The sequence below is a fragment of the Podarcis raffonei genome, chromosome 2 (genome assembly GCF_027172205.1).
Source record: "Podarcis raffonei isolate rPodRaf1 chromosome 2, rPodRaf1.pri, whole genome shotgun sequence".
Taxonomy (NCBI): Eukaryota; Metazoa; Chordata; class Lepidosauria; order Squamata; family Lacertidae; genus Podarcis; species Podarcis raffonei.
This window is the reverse complement of record NC_070603.1, coordinates 61191222-61205360: the sequence shown is the minus strand read 5'-3', so window position 1 is coordinate 61205360 and position 14139 is coordinate 61191222. Positions and strand designations below refer to the sequence as shown.

The 14139-nt window shown below is 42.3% G+C and overlaps 1 protein-coding gene across 1 annotated transcript in view; it reads right to left on the bottom strand.

Moving 5' to 3' along the window:
- The window catches only part of PKD2L2 (polycystin 2 like 2, transient receptor potential cation channel), a 29653-nt gene extending 19398 nt beyond the window's left edge, over positions 1 to 10255 (bottom strand). The window contains exons 1-5 of the mRNA XM_053376903.1: positions 10119 to 10255; positions 9038 to 9139; positions 6854 to 6987; positions 3615 to 3871; positions 486 to 707 (exon numbers count right to left, since the gene is read on the bottom strand). Of these exons, the coding sequence (XP_053232878.1) occupies positions 486 to 707; positions 3615 to 3871; positions 6854 to 6987; positions 9038 to 9139; positions 10119 to 10170 (767 nt within the window). The 5' untranslated portion in view covers positions 10171 to 10255. The remainder of the gene's footprint in view (positions 1 to 485; positions 708 to 3614; positions 3872 to 6853; positions 6988 to 9037; positions 9140 to 10118) is intronic.
- Positions 10256 to 14139: the final 3884 nt, after the last annotated feature.

The following is a 14139-nucleotide window of genomic DNA, read 5'->3' as shown; positions in this document are numbered from 1 at the left end:
ACTGTCTAAGGATGTAAGTAGCTACTGAACCAAGAAAAGCCAGCTACTTCTGCTCTAGATATAATGAGGGTTGTTTCTTGACAAGTTTTAACATGTTTCGGTTTTGTGGATCCAAAAAAAAGCTGCTGCTCTATAGCACTCAGTCAAGATTTCAAACTCTGGCATCAGTGGAACTTTTAGGAAATGAAATGAGATACAGTCCATGCAGTGGCGGCACCCTAGATTTAATGCCTGAAAAGGCAAAGCAAAAGTCAAGGGCTAGAAGAGTTTGTATGCTAAACCAGCAGCAACTGGAAGGAGTGGAAAGAAGAAGGATTTGATTGGCGTAGTAGATGTACCACAATTTTAAGTAGCCTGCACAGGGTGAGATTCGTCCATTCAGCAACAGAGTAGAACATGCCATTATTACTTTATCAACAGGACTGGTAATACGATTACTTTATCTTGAAAACTGAATTTTAAGAACAGCAAACAGAAGAGCTCACCTGACCACACAGAAGAGGTTTACATTGGCATTATACATTGAAAAGTCAATGAAGATAACCCTTGTTCCTCTGGTGATCCAGTTATGTTTCTTGAGGAAAGCAAGTTTTGCTGCACTTTCTGCCTTTGACTTGGGCAAGGTGAACATAAATCCTCCACTACTGTATAGCCCAATAAGGCCCCAATGCCATGGGGAGAGTGATTTAGAAGTGGAATAATGCCACCTATAGGAAAGAAGGGAATTGAGGCACTTCAGTTTACAGAAAGCATCCCTCCCCCCATTTACTCCCCAAGGATTTATTCAATCACTCTTAGCTTTCCAGTGCCTTTTTAACAGAAATAGTTAATTGAACACTGCACACCTGCTATTCACGGTGGAAACAAAAATCTCATTCGTACCAGTTTTCTCCCACCCCCATCTAGATCATCTAGATCAGGGCAAGGGGGGTGAAGGGTTAAAGTTCCCCTTCTCACCAGGCTCCCACTCCAGATGGTCCCAACCCCTATCCCATCCTGCTATTTACTTTTAAAAATTCAATCACATGAATGCAAAATTCCATGGATGACATCTTGTCTACTTTGGTATACAGCCTTAATTCTTTTTTTGTGGGCTGTGTATATAGTACAAAGCACATTCTCAAAGAATTCTGGACACTGTAGTTTGTTAAGAGTTGCTAGAAATTGTAACTCTGTGAGGGGTAAGCTGCAGAATTCCTTGAAGGAAACAATGTGCTTGAATGTGGTTTAAAAGTAAAGGCATAGCTCCAGTTGTACATACAGGCAGTGCACCAAGATGGTATGGTCAAGAAGCGTGGAAGGGCTGTGTTGGGAAATGTAAGCTGTGTAGAGGCTTGCCATTTCCCATAACAGCCTGTTGGGCTAACTGCACATATGCCTATGAATGTGTGGCAGGGGATGCAGAGCAATAATATTGTGTTGAACCCTATAATCATCCCACAGTGCACAGGGACTATACCATGTTGTTAAATATATAAATACCTCACATATCAATTTATATGCCCAAAACGGGTGGCAACCTAAGACAATACCAAAACAATTTTACAAATAATATCAACAAAGGTGCTTTAGCAAACATTTTAAAAATATAAAACAAATACCTATTATCTGGGGTAATTTAAAATATATATTCAGACACTGGGGCAACATTCAACAAAGTTTTACTCAAAGTAGACCCACTGAAATTAATGAACATTACTAAGTTAGGTCCATTAATTTCAATGCATCTACTCTGAGTAAAACTAAACAATGTTTACCAGTATTGGAATAAACCAGTCTATGAAAACATGGTTCAAAGTTTGTTTCAGATCTTAAGTTGGTTCCAGCCCTGGTAACCATACTTTCCTGACTTTGATGTAACTGAAAATCATGATTAATAAACCCAAGGAGTCTTCAGTCCTGGTACACTGAGAAGCAAGGGACTCACATAGACCTAATTTTCTTGTGAGTGCAGCTGGCAGATTAGTTTCCATACATTCCCCTTTTTTCAATCTTAATATGCAATTAATCGCTATTCTGTTAGTTGCTATCCACACTAATAGGTGGAAGTTGATGGAATGTATCTGTAATTTTGTTTTCTCCTTCCTCTCAGTCACTCCTCCCTCACCATCTACGGCTCGTTTCCATTCTAGACATACATGCAGTTATTTCTGTATCTGTGCACACGCATACCTTCCTCTTAAAAAAACAAAACAAAACCGCAAGAAGAACATACAAAGAAGCATAACTAGTATGTTTCACCATGGGCAAAATGGTGGGTTGTAGGTGGGGGAATGACACTAGCACACACACCAAAAAATCAATCTGATGTGGCTGTACTCAGTTAGGTGTCATGCATTCTCTTGCTTTCTTTTTCCTAGCCCGGAAGCTTTAACACTAATATGGTACCACTGAAACAATTATATTTAAGGGATCTAGGCAGGAACCATGAAATTCTAGGTCACTGAGGCTAATGTTTGTTCCTGGACAACTTGTAGAAAGTTTAACACAACAATGTCCTTTTTTAAAAGCAAGTTGGGCCCAGTTTGGTCTCATCAATTTGCAATAGAAGAAGAAGAGTTTGGATTTGATATCCCGCCTTTCACTCCCTTTAAGGAGTCTCAAAGCGGCTAACATTCTCCTTTCCCTTCCTCCCCCACAACAAACACTCTGTGAGGTGAGTGGGGCTGAGAGACTTCAGAGAAGTATGACTGGCCCAAGGTCACCCAGCAGCTGCATGTGGAGGAGCGGAGACGCGAACCCGGTTACCCAGATTACGTGACTACCGCTCTTAACCACTACACCACACTGGCTCTCCCAGTGTGGCCATTCTTTGTGCTGGTTGGCAGGGTTTCCATAAGAGCCACACATACCCATTAGCGGCCATGGGGCCCCATGATCCTCCCACTCTAGCTTCTTACTCATGTGGCGAACAGCTGGCTAAAAGATTTAGCAGAACTCCTGATGAGCCAAATTTTATTTTTATTATAGAGGTCTCTGATATATGAACTGTGAACATGCCTTCTGCATGCAGCAATTGGTGGAAACAGTCACAGTCACATCATTGTGGCCACCAGAAGCAAAAAGGCTAGATTGTACTTGAATGAGAAGCAAACAGAAGTAGGGGACCGCATATGACAAACTACGTGCCAAAAATATGTGCTAATGTGTTCCATACCAGCAGTGACTGTAGGTGCATACTGGCTCCTTTTTACTTCAGAGTTTCCACAGTAAGGGGAAATGGACTGGCATTTTTATTATGATGTTGTGTGAACCATGCAAAAACAATGAACAACACCAATTCCACAATAAATTCCAATCTAGAAGCACTGAAGGAGGGAAGGGGTAGCACAGGCACAAGGCTCGTGCAAATATTGTCTAAACTAAGGCAGCGTTTGATTCACCCTTATACGGGACAAGCTGATGTAGGTGCAAATCAGCAGGGTGCCACTACTTGAGCCCCTTGGCACATATTGTTTCATTTATTTACAGTACAAATGCATTAATAACAAAATTTCTCAGTGCTCCCTAAAGAAGCCAAATCCCACTATTAAACTTATTTTGCTAAAGTATGTGTACAGTATGTTCAGATACAGTCAGAAGGAGCAAGGAAAATAAAATGTCACGATACTTACTCAGAGGCATTCTTAAAGCCAAATGATTGTCTATCCTCATGTAAATACTGATATTTACCATAACATTCTTTCATAAATGCCCGGAAAGAGGGATAGATAGAACATGTGTTGTTACGGACTTTTAGTTGTCGAATTCGAGGTACTCCTAACAGTAAATTCTCATAGTAGATAAGTGTGGTGTTTCTTTCATTGGGTGTGGAATCGTTGTTGTACGAAGTGCCCCAATCAAGGCCATCCAGAAGTGGTCCTTCTATAAACTACATTGCATGAAATAAGCAGAAAATAAACTTTTACCAGAAGAAATTCATCATCTGAAACTCGTTTACTTGGAATCAAATATTATTTGAAAACCCATTGTTACACCTGGGAATCTAGGAGGCACAATGGCCTTATAAAATGTTTGTTTATCTATTTTGTTTTTTACATCTTATTTGGACTACTATAAAAAAACAACCAATTGATTTCACTTGGCAGATTAAGAGGTTTAGGAGCACTTCACCTATCCTGGTCAATCACAGTTAATAGTTTACTGTGAATGTGCCAATCTGAGCTGCTTTGCTCCTCCTTGCTAGAACATTGAAGAAATAAACCAAGATCCTCAGCTTACTATTATGTATGAAACCAGGTGTCAAGGTTTGTTTTGTTCAACCAAACTGTTAGGCAAAATGAGGCAATCATCACAGAAAGCAAATACTGCAGGCGGCAGCACCTGCTGCCCCAACCATTTCTCCTGAGCCTTCTGGTTATTCTTCCCTGTTGGAAATCAAGAGCCGAGTGTTCCACACAGCTTCTGTACATGTAAAGGGCTTGGGGAGGGGAGTCTTTGTCCTTTGCAAAATGCCTTGGACAGCCCTTTACGTAAGCAAATAACAAATCTTGCCTACAGATCATGGTTTGTTGGAAGTGAAACAACTCATGATTCTACGTAATGCGCAAACAAGGCCATAGGTCCTTCAATATTAATTCTTTATAATGGCACACTGAATTCCACTAAAAACACTGGTGATGGTCTAAAATACTATAAATGCAGACACCTCTTGATGTCTTCTGTTAAGGGATGTGCCTCATGCACACAGAACACATCAATAATGTTCTGTTCGTGCATAAAGGGACCCCTGACCATTAGGTCTAGCTGTGACCAACTCTGGGGTGCGGTGCTCATCTCACTATATTGGCCGAGGGAGCTGGCATACAGCTTCTGGGTCATGTGGCCAGCATGACTAAGCCGCTTCTGGCGAACCAGAGCAGTGCACAGAAACGCAGTTTACCTTCCCACTGGAGTGGTACCTATTTATCTACTTGCACTTTGACGTGCTTTCGAACTGCTAGGTTGGCAGGATCAGGGACCGAGCAATGGGAGCTCACCCTGTCATGGGGATTCGAACCACCGACCTTCTGATCAGCAAGTCCTAGGCTCTGTGGTTTAACCCACAGCGCCACCCGCTTTCCCTTCTGTTCATGCATAGATTTATTTAAACCAGAGGCCCTGCATTTGCACAGCAGCTGTTGGGTTGTGTTCAGCATCTTTTTGTTATCTACAGTAAACTCTAAACGATAACAAACTATGAAACAATAACATATTACTGATTACTTAAATTGCATCTTTCTTCACAGAAATTAATGACACCAGATTCATCTCAGCACCAGACATAAGCATTACAGACCTCAGGTGAAGGCTGTTGTAAAGCACTTTATCACGTGACATCAGCTTCAGCTGGTGCCTCAGCTGTGCCCTTATCCCGACAGGGACAGCTTAACTACTGTTGTCTATGCTCTGGTAACCTCTAGGTTAGGTAAGTTCATAAGGATGGAGCAGCACATTATATGTAGAGCTGCCTCTGAAGACGGTTCAAAAACTTCAGCGGCCAGGCTGCTTATTGGGGCAAAACAGTTTGAGCATATTACAGCAATCCTGGTCTGACTGAACTGATTACCAATTAGTTACCGGGCCTAATTTAAAGTGCTGGTTTAGACCTATAAAACCTTAAATGGCTCAGGTCCGCAATAACTCAAGGACCACCTCTCTCCATATGAACCTACCAAGACCCTGAAATCATTTCGTCTCAGGCCCTTCTTTGTGTGCCTCCTCCACAAGAGGTCTGGAGGGTGACAACATGATAATGGACCTTTTCCACAGTGGCTCTCCATTTGTGGAATACTCTCCCCAAGGAGGTTTGGCTGGCACCTTCATTATACACCTTTACATGCCAGGAAAAAGCGTTCCTCTTTAACCAGGCCTTTGGCTAATTGACATCTAATGCCCTTTAAATGTGTTGTGGAAGGGGGGATTATTGGGTTGTCATTATTATTATTATTATTATTATTATTATTATGTATTTTTTATTGTAATTTTATGTTGTAAACTGCCTTGAAGGTACAGGGCAGCATATAAATTTAATAAATAATAATAATAATAAATGAGCATGTGGCAGCTATCCAAAAAGCAGATGTAAGGTTTGAACACCTCTTCCCATGTAGTCACCCCATTTGCATACAACATATCACAAGGTTTTATATTACAGTGATACCTCTGGTTATGAACGCTTCAGGTTACGAGCTCCGCTAACCCGGAAGTAGCTGCTCCTGGTTGTGAACTTTGCCCCAGGATGTGAACGGAAATCACACATCTTTAGCACATGTGCACAGCAGGAGGCCCCATTAGCGAAAGCACGCCTCAGGATAAGAACGGTTTCAGCTTAAGAGTGCACCTCCGGAACGAATTAAGTTCGTAACCAGAGGTACCACTGTACAGGGCTGTTGTAAGGATTACTAACATAGTATACATTTGTGTACACTAAGTGCTTGGAACACTTACGAAAAGTACTACATAAATATAAAGTAATCCAAAATTGATTATCACTGCGCCAAGGTAAAATATGGTGTTAATCCCAGATAGCAACAAATTGTGATGACAGCAAGATAAAAAGTAGAGTAAGTAAGTCATTTAAGTTCTACTACCTGGCAGGACTTAATGCCAAAAAAATTAAAAAGTCAAGTCCCCAACTTTACCACTACATATCTCTTGATGTATTTTCCCCCAAACTCTTTCCCAGGCAGGTTTCTGAGGGTACCCAAACCTACCCTTAACGTTTTAGTGTGAAATAGTCTAGTGGTGATAGGACAGTAGCAGATTACAGAAACCATGTGTCTACATAGTTTCTGTGCCAAAAATCAGGTTTATTATTATTATTATTATTCACAAGTTATGTTTTTCTCATTTAAAAAACAACAACCTTTACCTGCCAAAAGTCAGCAATGCTGCTCATAGACTTGAAGTCTGTACGATCTGTATCTGACAGAGGGGTTTCTAGAAAGAGATCTGCCATAACTTTGTTCAGATAATACATATCTGTGCTCACCATTCCAAATGTCACTAAAAAGAAAGAAATCAGGATAAAATCCTAAGCAACAAAGAGAAATGGGAAGACACTCAAATTAGCAAACATCAAACACCTAATGTTTATTAGCAGGACCCCAAAACAAAAATACTGGAGTCTTAGTAATAGTAATAGTAATAGAAAGATCAAATAGGCAGTTATCACCTTAGTTACTGTATTTTTCTGTGTATAAGACGCCCCCATGTATAAGACTATTTGGGGGGACTAAATTTAAAGAAAATGGGGGGAGTGGCCCAAACTTGTTGAGCATTTTTAAGGGGGAATTACACGCAGTTGCTGGGGGTTGGCAAAGTGGGTAGCTACTCCCCCCACGCCACTGTGGGCAGAAACACTCCCTAGAGCACAGACCCGCCAACCAGCTGGCTGCGCAGTTCCCCCAGCTGCTGTGGAACGCTCCCTAGAGGTCCTAGTCTCTGGAGCAGGAGAAAACAAGCTTGCTCCATCCTCCATGTGACACCCTTTAGATACTTGAAGATAGATATCTCCTCTAAGTCTCCTCTTTACCAGGCTAAACATACCCAATTCCCTTAACTGTTCCTCACAAGACTTAGTTTCCAGACCCTTGATCATCTTGGCGATCCTCCTCTGCATATACTCCAGCTTGTCAATATCCATCTTAGATTGTGGTGCCCAGAACTGGACACAGTACAGTGGTACCTCTAGTTATGAACTTAACTTGTTCTGGAGGTCCGTTCTTAACTAGAGGCGTCCTTTCACTAATGGGGCCTCTTGCTGCTGCTGCGCCGCCGGCACATGATTTCCATTCTCATCCTGGGGCAAAGTTCTCAACTCAAGGTAACTCTTCCTTGGAATTTGTTAGCGGAATTTGTAACCTGAAGCGTTTGTAACCTGAGGCATTTGTAACTCGAGGTACCACTGTACTCCAGGTATGGTCTGACAAAGGCAGAATAGAGCAGGACTATTTTTTTCCTTGGTAGGGACACTATACTTCTGCTGATGCAGCCTAGAATAGCACTAGCGATGTTCTGTTGCTGTATCACACTATCGACTCATGTTAAGCTTCTGGTCTACTAGATCTCTATACAGTGGTACCTCGGGTTAAGAACTTAATTCGTTCTGGAGGTCTGTTCTTAACCTGAAACAGTTCTTAACCTGAAGCACCACTTTAGCTAATGGGGCTTCCTGCTGCTGCTGTGCCGCCGGAGCATGATTTCTGTTCTTACCCTGAAGCAAAGTTCTTAACCCGAGGTAATATTTCTGGGTTAGCGGAGTCTGTAACCTGAAGCATATGTAATCTGAAGCGTCTGTAATCCGAGGTACCACTGTATCCTTTTCACATGTACTACTGGGAAGCCAGGTGTCCCCCATCTTCTATTTGTGCAGCTGGCTATTCCTGCCTAAGTGTACAGGTGGAACCTTACATTTGTCTCTAGTGAACTTCATTTTGTTAGTTTTGGCCCTGTTCTCCAATCTTTTAAGCTCATATTGAATCCTGGTTCTGTCCTCAGCAGGATTGGCTACCCCTCCCAGTTTGGTATCATCTGCAAATTTGATTAGCATCCCCTCAACAGGAGGGTTATTTTGCATGTTTATGAGTTAGGCTATGGGCAACCATCCAGGGGTCAAATGTCAGTGTTAGGTTGGACCAAAAACAAATAGGGGCAGAGCAACAGATGTGATGTTGTACAATAGGCTAAATTCCAGCTACACAATAGAGGTTTCTACCACCACTCACATCCACAGCTCCATCATCGTCCTAGGCAAACAAGAGGCATTATCACACTTAAAAGACACAGTTCAAGAACAGTTCAAGTAGGTTGTGAAACTCATCCAGTGAGGCCTGTAGTCTGGACAGAGTTCCCAGGGCTGGGTAGAGAAGCTTTGAGGAGCCCCTTCAGCTCCCGGGCCTAAGGTTCCCCACCCCACCCTACATTTATACCATTTTCAAGTTGCATAGGCTTGCAAACCAAGTAATTCATTATTTGCACCTCATGAAATGTTTTCGGGGGGGAGGGGGAGAGCAGCATTTGCATGTCAACAATCCCCTTTTCCCCATGGACTTACATATACATAGATCTGTAAGGAAAATTATGTAAATCAGTAGCTCTTGAAAGGTAGTTCTCATTTCAAGTTCTCTGCTATGAGTCAGTCGAGGTTTAATACTCCCTATAAAATATGAAGTTTTCAGAAAGAACACAAAGAAAATGTCAAAAACTAATTAAAAGTTTGCGGTATGAATGATCAAACCTAACCAAACAAAAGCACGCTTCTACGTTGCAAGAAAAATAAATATTCAATTATCTGTAGACTGTGGTAAAAGACAGATGTAAACTTAAATGTGTCAACTAGCTTCTGATAGCGCTGAATTCAAGTAAGGCTATCTATGTGCCATACATTTAAAATACACCCCCCACCCCGAATCCTAGAAACTGTAGTTTACCTTGCACAGAGCTGCAGTGCCTAGCACCCTTAACAAACTACAGTTCCCAGAATTATTTGAGGGGAATCATGTACTTTAAAATGCATGGCAAGCCTAGCTGCACTTTCCCAGGAGAAAGCCTCACTGAGTTAAACAGGAGCGCCTGCATGCCCTGCTTCTGAATTGCCAGTAGCATCTGCCTGGCTATTCCTGCTAGGAACCAAATGCCATTTGGTGTAATCCAACTAGTCTCTACGTACTTGTTTCCTTAAGCTCCTCATACAAAATGTATGAATTTGATTGTGTGGGGATGGAGGATATGCGGACACCTTGTCAAGCCACGTTGCCAGCAATGGGACTGGGGGGAAATAGTTTGGGGTGGGGGGTTGGTGTCGTCGAAGTGGTATCTACGTTTTGAACAGCAGCGGCATTTCTGGTTTATTTTTATTTTTACTCCAGGTCCTCAGGCCTAGCTTGGGAGGCGTCTCCTCCCTCTTCCAAGCCTTCCATCATAAGAAGAATAAGTACTGTGTTATCATTCGGCAGGGAATAGGAAGTAGTGGGAATGGCACTGTCGCCCTGAAGCTAAAGACTGGGCGGGCTGTGGCCCTGACTAGAGGCAATGTAGGGAGACACCAGCCAAGGCGCTGAGCCAGCGACCAGAGGCCTAGTTCGGCCCTCTCCCCGACAGTTGCGCTTTCCGCCCCAGCAGCCATTACTACTCACCGAAACTGCTTCGCCGCTCTAGGACGGACGAGTCCTGGGTGGACACAGCCATGGTGACTCTAGGGAGGGAGAAGAGGAGCCGCTTCCCTGCGCGGGGCGCTTGCCTCGCCCTCGCCCCCGCCCAGCGCCGGGTTCGAAGTAACGAACGGGCTGCCGCCGGCTGCCCTGGCGGGGTAGAGGCTGCTTCGCCCCACGGGACGCGCCTTCGGTTTACCCCGCCAAGGTGCCCCGTCGGGCAGGCCGGCTCCCACAACAAGTTCCGCCCCACAAAGATGGATTACAGCTGGGGACGCATACATACTAATGCTACCCCCTTAACCCATCACTCCCGTGGGGAAATAAGCCTGCCACCCTGTATGGTTTACCTGAGAGTAAGCCCATGGAAAAATATGAGGCATACTTTTGAGCGGGATTGCTCTGTGACTGGATTGCTCCGCCCTCCCCATGTAGTCCACACGACAACCCTGTGAGGTAGGTTAGTGACTGGCCCAAAGTCACCCGGTGAGCTTCATGCCCAGGTGGGGATTTGAACACTGGTTTTTCCTAGGTCCGCATTGGCTCTCAAATATAACATTCGGTATAAACTTCATTTTGCAGTTAAGATAGCTCGCCAAGTGCACAGGTGGCGGAGGCTCCTTCTACCTTTTTGCATATCAGGTGCTCCGAAGTCAGCCTCATGTTGCTGAATGGGACTCCTTCGAGGAAGAAGGCATAAATTAAGGTTACAGCCTTGGGAATTGTGTGGGTTTACAAAGTGGAGCTGGTCACATCTAAAACCAGCAGCTCCACCTGCCAAAATCCCCTTTTCTCAATATAAAATTACAGAAGCCGAAGCCTGCTTTAATAATACTGTATAAAAAGAGGTCTGCTGGATCTTCTTATGGGTTGCAAGCCCTGTCATTGTCCAGCATCCTGTTCTCATAGTGGCCAACAATATCTCTGTGAGAAGGTCACAAAGTAAGACATGAACGCAACAACACATTCCACACTTGTGATTCCCAGCAACTATTATTTGCAGGCATACTATGTTTAATCAGCCTGTCTGGAAAGTTCTGAATTTGGAAGAGCTTCATTCTGCCAGTAATATTGGGAGGTTAATTGATGTGGATGTTTCAAATCATGCCATTGAACTCTAAAATATTATAGTATTATCTTTATAAAGTATAATAATATGCATCATCTGCTTTCTTGCTGATTCCTGTCTTCTCTCTGTAATTTTGGGTTTTTAAATATTCAGAAACCACTTCTTACTGATGACAGAAATAACTTTAATAGAGCAAGTTCATAAGTAAGATCAGGTGGGAAAGGATTAGGTGTTTGAAAATATCTCCAGATGGAATGTCCCAAGCATCCCTGTCAGCAGTCATAAATCAGAAATAAATATCTGAGTCACAGCATCCTACCACAATTGCCATTTTCCAGCAGGGTTTTGCATACCCATGAAGTCTGAAACTAGTTTCCAACCTCATGTCAGATATTTCTTCATGCACCTGGATTCCTGAGTTTAGTTGGCCCGATCTGCAATGACAGATTTTTTAAAATGTGGAAATCTGCCCTATAGAAACCCAAAGTATATTTCTCTTGCATATATGAATTTGTGTGGAACAAAGTCACTGGACAGCATATCCATTTTGTCACTCCACTTTTTCCAGCACATTGCTTCTGTGCTTCAGAGATGCTCTAGTTAGACACACAAACACAATGAGTATGAGGCACCCTGATACTAAACAGGCGCACACAGAACCTGCATGAACTTTTTCACTATTTTTGAATTGTCATACATTATTTATTGGATGTATAATCCCACTTTACACTTTTAAAACTAAAAACACACAGTATAATGTAAATTGTTACATGGTTAGTCTTTTAATGTGCAACACCGATCTTTATTGTCACTAGTTTTAATATATAGCTTTTTATGCTTTTCACTAGGCTTATTTTGCTTTAAGCATTGGTTGCCAAAAAAAATTAGAATTGTACTTTGTGTTTTCATGGATTATATAGTGTTATGATTATGTTGTATGCCATGCAATATACAATATATGATAAAGTATTATCTATATTCTATATTGAGTCTTCCTGTGCTCATGCTTATGCAGCCAAAACCACACCCAACACACGGAATACTGAGAAATACTGGCAGGTACAGACTAACCCCAAGGTATAAATAAGTACAAAAAAATTGGCAGAAAAAACCTGTGTGGATTCCTTACCTCCACCCCACCAGGAACAAACCAACTTTTCCCATTAATTCAGTGGCATAGAATGTTGAGAGACTCTTGATGGGAACAGAAAAATACTGTATATAAAAACTGCAGAAAGCAGCATCTCATTTCCTGCATGTCACTTCTTGGTTCACACAAGATGGTTTTCATTACCTCCAGGCCCAGAAGAGACCTGTCTATGGACATCAATGGAGCAACTAAAGAATTCAGTGTAGCTGCTGTGTCTTCCACCCGTACAGAAAAAGAAGTGAGGAGACCAAAATGGAGCAAAAAGAACCCCAACACTGCCTATGGGTATGCTCCATGGGCAGATTGCTGACCAATGGAGGGAAGGCAGAGATGGAATGGAGCTGCGAGAACCATGTTGCTGGGGCCCAATTATGAAATGGTTGCCTTTGAGAAAAGTCCTAAAAGTCTCAGCCTGTGTATCTCACAAAAAATTCCTATTATTCATGTTAATGGTTAAATATTAGAGATATTCCACTCCAAGGAATCTATGACTCGGCACACAGAAGGAGGATTTAAGAGCAGCTCAGCCTAGGGAGTACCCAGAATGATGCTACTTCAAGTGTTTCTTACAAACCACATCACATAATCCATAAAATAAAAAAGGTTCTGAAAACTCATAGTATTTGTAGCATTATGAGTTTGTGGGTACCAAATTCCCCCAAATTCCTGGGTCCAGTATGTTAAAATATAAGCCAGAACAAAAGGAAGCTGATGAGCCATTAGGAACGCCAAAGCGAGGATGCTCTGTGCCAAATGGCAAATGGGAGTTAGTTAGAAGACAAAGCCAGAGTCTGAAGTAGAGTCTTTAGAGTTGGCTTGGACGTGAGCTGGAGGGAAAAGGTTGCAGTCTGGTAAAGGTAGCAAGCTGGAGAGAGGATAAGTGCAGGATGTTTGATGTCTGTTTGAATCCAAATCTGCACCTATGGGAGAAGCAAGACCCTCTTCGAGTGCTGTGAACCCCTCCATCATAGGCTCAGGTTGTTTTTGTGTAAATAAACCATATGTCATAAAGAGACCACAGTTTCTGCTGGGCCTCATTTCCAAAAGGATGAGCATCTGGAACCCCACAGCTTGGAGACTGAAGGTGTCATGCAACAGTACATTCAAGGTCTTGCAAGTTATTAATTATTATAGCCTGAATGCAAGGGTTTTAAATCACCTACACTTTGCTTTCACAATCTGCAGGAAGCTGACTTTACTTCAGTCTGTCAAAACTCATTCATTACAGTGAATCCAGCACTTTAGTTAACTATTTTAGTATTTTTAAGGGAAGCTAGTGGGGTTCTCAAAAAGCACCCTGGGGGAGTTGAAAACTCTTCCATCGTCTACTTTCCTTATGTCTGAAGTTCTCCTATCCAGCGGACTAATTCTTAAAATCCATGAGCACCCAGAGAGGAGACCATGGCAACTTTGCTCTTCCCCAGGGAGAATGAGAGCCCAGGTTTGGACATGCTAAGCCAAACCATGACTTAGCTCAGCATGGCACTGCAGCAAAACCAGGCCAGTGAAACCAGCCAACATACCCCAAAATGTAGCATCAAAATATTGGTTCATAAGAGCAAATGGAATGTGCAATGCTGAATTTTTAAAATGTTTTTAATATATTATTAGATCATTATTTTATCTTAAATATTACTTTATCTTAAATATTATTTTATTTTTATGTTCTTTCTATTTTATTTTAAATTGCACTGTTTCACATTTTGATATTTGCCAGCCTGGGTGCTTTTGGAAATGCAGAATACAAATTAAATAAATATTCAACATACTGTACTGTTTATGGCCTG